Source organism: Orycteropus afer, unplaced genomic scaffold, assembly GCF_000298275.1.
Source record: "Orycteropus afer afer isolate SDZICR_OR568_19922 unplaced genomic scaffold, OryAfe1.0 scaffold00402, whole genome shotgun sequence".
Taxonomy (NCBI): Eukaryota; Metazoa; Chordata; class Mammalia; order Tubulidentata; family Orycteropodidae; genus Orycteropus; species Orycteropus afer.
In genome coordinates, this window is record NW_006921989.1 from 2616540 (window position 1) to 2620162 (window position 3623).

The following is a 3623-nucleotide window of genomic DNA, read 5'->3' on the forward strand; positions in this document are numbered from 1 at the left end:
GGGATTGGTCTCTACTGATAACATGTCCAAAGTAAGCAAGACTAAGTCTTGGCATCCTCACTCTAAGGAGCGTTCTGGCTGTACTTCTTCTAAGACTTGTTTGTTCATTCTGGCATTCATGGTATATTTGGTATTCTTTGTCAACATCACCATTCAAATGCATCACTTCTTCTATCTTCTTTATTCATAGTCTGGCCTCCACATGGATATGTAGTGATTGATCCCATATAGATATTAAAAGAGCTTAATGCATAAGACAGACATTATTTACTAGTGAAACTAAACTACTATTTGGTTTTGAGAACACTTCAAGGGATATTTTTTTGTTTAAAGATTATCTCAGGACAGTAGTTTCATGGATTGTCCATCTTCTGTGGCTCTAGAAAAATCAAGATTCTAGGATAATTTGAAATTCTGTTTTGCTTTCCCCCCCTTTTTGATCAAAGATTTGTCTGTAGAATCTTAGTTTTCTAAGTCTACCTGACTTACCCCTATATTAGGGTTCCATATACCTTATTTACATAGTCCCAAGGCACAAGGGTACTGTGTAACTTATTTACATTATTAATAAGCTAGCCATTCACCTTGGTGGGCCACAAGCACCTCACATTTGCATAGTTCTACTCAGTCATCTGGTGGAAGTCACAAAGACCAGGGCTAGAAGTGCCATATTAAATAATTTTTTTGCACTGCAGTGGCTTTAACAAAAGAATTTATTTTCTCACAGTTCAGTAGGCTAGAAGTCTGATTTCAGGGCACCAGTTCTAGGAGAAGGCTTTCTCTTTCTGTTGGCTCTGGGGAAAGGTCTTTTCCTCTTCAGCTTCTGTTCTTTGGCTCCTTGGTGATCTCATGTGGCATGATATCTGTCTTCCCCCCATCTTGCTTTCTTATTCTACTCTTTTTATATCTCAAAAGAGATTGACTCAAGACACACCCTACTGCAAGATCATCTCATTAACATAACAAAGAAAACTCATTCCCAAATTGGATTATTTCCACAGGTATAGAGGTCAGGATTTACAACACATAAATATGGGAGAGCCAATTCAATCCATAACAGAATCTTTGATCAAAATGTTCAGTAATGGTCACCTGGCACTCTCCAGTTCTTTTGGTCTCATGGCAAAGAGGGCAGCTATTCATCGAGGCTGTTAACTTCACATTCCGTTTCCTACTCCTATTCCTGACTCCCCATCCTCTTTTGCTCCAGGCAAGTAGAGACCAGTTGTATTTTGGATGGCTGATTGCAGGCTCTTAAGGCCCCAGGCATTACACAAGGAACTCAGAGGTAGAACAGGAACACTAACATGATATTAGACCAATTAACTGGGATGTCTGTCCCATGATACCCTGACCCCGAATCTCAAAACCAAGGAACCAAATACCATGAAGTGTTTGCTTGTACATAAGCAGTCGCAGCAGGTACACCCTTCCCTTTTATTTTTTGTCTTTGTAAATATATCTATCAAGAATATTTGACAGTTCACCTTTGTACAGGTGTACAATTTATTGACAGCATTTACATTAATCGACAGTGCAAAATAAAAAGCAAACAAAAGCTGTTGCCATTGAGTTGATTTTTACTCATAAGAGCCCTGTAGGGTTGAGTAGAACTGTCCCATAGAATTTCCAAGGCTGTGCTATTTAAGGAAGCAGACTGTTCAAACTGGTGACCTTTCAGCAACCAAGCACTTAACCACTGTACCACCAGGCTTCCTTTTTGACTGTGCAACCCTACCCTTGGTTAATGTAATTTTTCCATCACGGTAAACCTAAACTCAGTATTCTATAAGCAAGAACCCCTTCCTTTCCCCCTCCCTCACATGCCTGGTAACCACTAAGAAACTTTGGTCTAGGTACATTTGCCTACTCTTTGTATATGAGTGAGGTCATACAGTATTTGTCTTCTTGTGATTGACTTATTTCACTTAGCATAATGTCTTCAAGTTTCATCCATATTGTAGCATGTATTAAGGCTTTGTTTCTCTTACTGGCTGAGTATATGTATGTAGCACATTTTGCCTATCCAGTCATCCTTTGATGGGCATTTAGGTTGTTTCCACCTTTTGGCTATTGTGATTGCCATCCCTGAACTCTTTTGGTTATTATTTGCATGGGATTTGTTTTTCATCCTTTCACTTTCAATTCATTTGTGCCTTAGACACAAAATAGACCTTGGGTCTAAGGTGTGTCTCTTGTAAACAGAATATACTTCGTTCATGATAAATAAATAAATAAATAAATGACCTGGCATTCTGTATTTTTATTAGAGCATTTAGTCCATTATATTCACTTTAATTACAAGTAAGAAGTGAGTTAACTTCTGCATTTTGTTACTTAGTTCCTGTGTGTCTTAAGCCTTATTTCTCTTTTTTTGCTTGCTTCTGTTTGTTTTTGTTATTTGTTGGTTTCTTCTAGTGAGCCATTTTGGTTCCCTTCTTCCTTTCCTCTGTTTTTTTTTTTTTTTTTTAGTTATTTTCTTAGTGCTTACCATGATATTACATTTAATAGGTTGTATTTTAGCATCCTAAGGCAAATTGCTAGCAACTCAACTTTAGTAACAGAAGGACTTCTATACTTACACTACCCCTCCCATTTTGTTATTCTGATCACTAATTACATCTTTATATTTCATGTGCCTTGTAACATGATTTTACCATTTTTATAAATCTGTCATTAAAAAGCATGAAGGACAAAACTGTCAGAGCTGTCAAACTGATTACCTTATTACTGGCCCTTATACTTGTCCATACAATGATTGTGAAGATGAGGTAGGAGTGGGCAATGTTCATTCTGCTGTACATGGTGTCATTATGAGACAGGGTCAGCTTGACAGCAACTAAAAACAAGAAGCAATCAGATGTTGTAATAGCAGGATACTGTTCTTCACGCATGTGCCTAATGAAAGAGAACAGATTAACAGATCATCAACATATTGGAGCAAAGCTGAGCCATTGGCGAGTTGTAAAGATTGTAAACAGCATGTGAAACTTCAGAAAAATAAGTAGGATTTTAGTATAACTTTGAGGCGTAAGTTGTTGATTCTCCCAGACAAAATCAAAAAGTATTAACTATCTGGGTAAGCTCAAGTAATAGAACAGACACATCTCTCTACCGGAATGCTCCTTAGAAACAAGAATGGCCAGACTTTGTCTCAACTACTTTGGTCATGTTGTCAGAAAGGACCATTCTCTGGAGAAGGATATCATGCTTGGGGAAGTGAGGGTCAGTGAAAAAGGGGAAGACCCTCCACAAGATGGGCTGACACAGTGGGTGCAACGAAGAGTTCAGGTATGGCACATGACTGGGCAGTATTTTGTCCCATTGTGTATATGGCTGCTATGAATTGGAGCTGACTTGTCAGTACCTAACAACAACATTAGAGAAAATAGGAAGGATAATAATAAAGGGGAGACACTGGTGTAAGGATTGTGTGTGAGAGAGAAAAAAAAGACATTTACACTGAGACCATGAAATAAAAGAACAGGAGTCGGCTGAGAGGGGAAGCAGGGTGGGAAGAAATGGGAACAGAGATGTGTTAGGCTGGCTTCTCTAGAGAAACAAAACCAGTAAAACTTATATATATGTATATATAGAGAAATTTATCTTAGGAAAATGGCTCA

The 3623-nt window shown here is 38.1% G+C and overlaps 1 protein-coding gene across 1 annotated transcript in view; it reads right to left on the minus strand.

The window, feature by feature from the left end:
- The window catches only part of ZNF823 (zinc finger protein 823), a 66927-nt gene that overhangs the window by 49063 nt on the left and 14241 nt on the right, over window positions 1–3623 (minus strand). The window contains exon 3 of the mRNA XM_042782650.1: window positions 2724–2898. Within this exon, the coding sequence (XP_042638584.1) occupies window positions 2724–2898 (175 nt within the window). The remainder of the gene's footprint in view (window positions 1–2723; window positions 2899–3623) is intronic.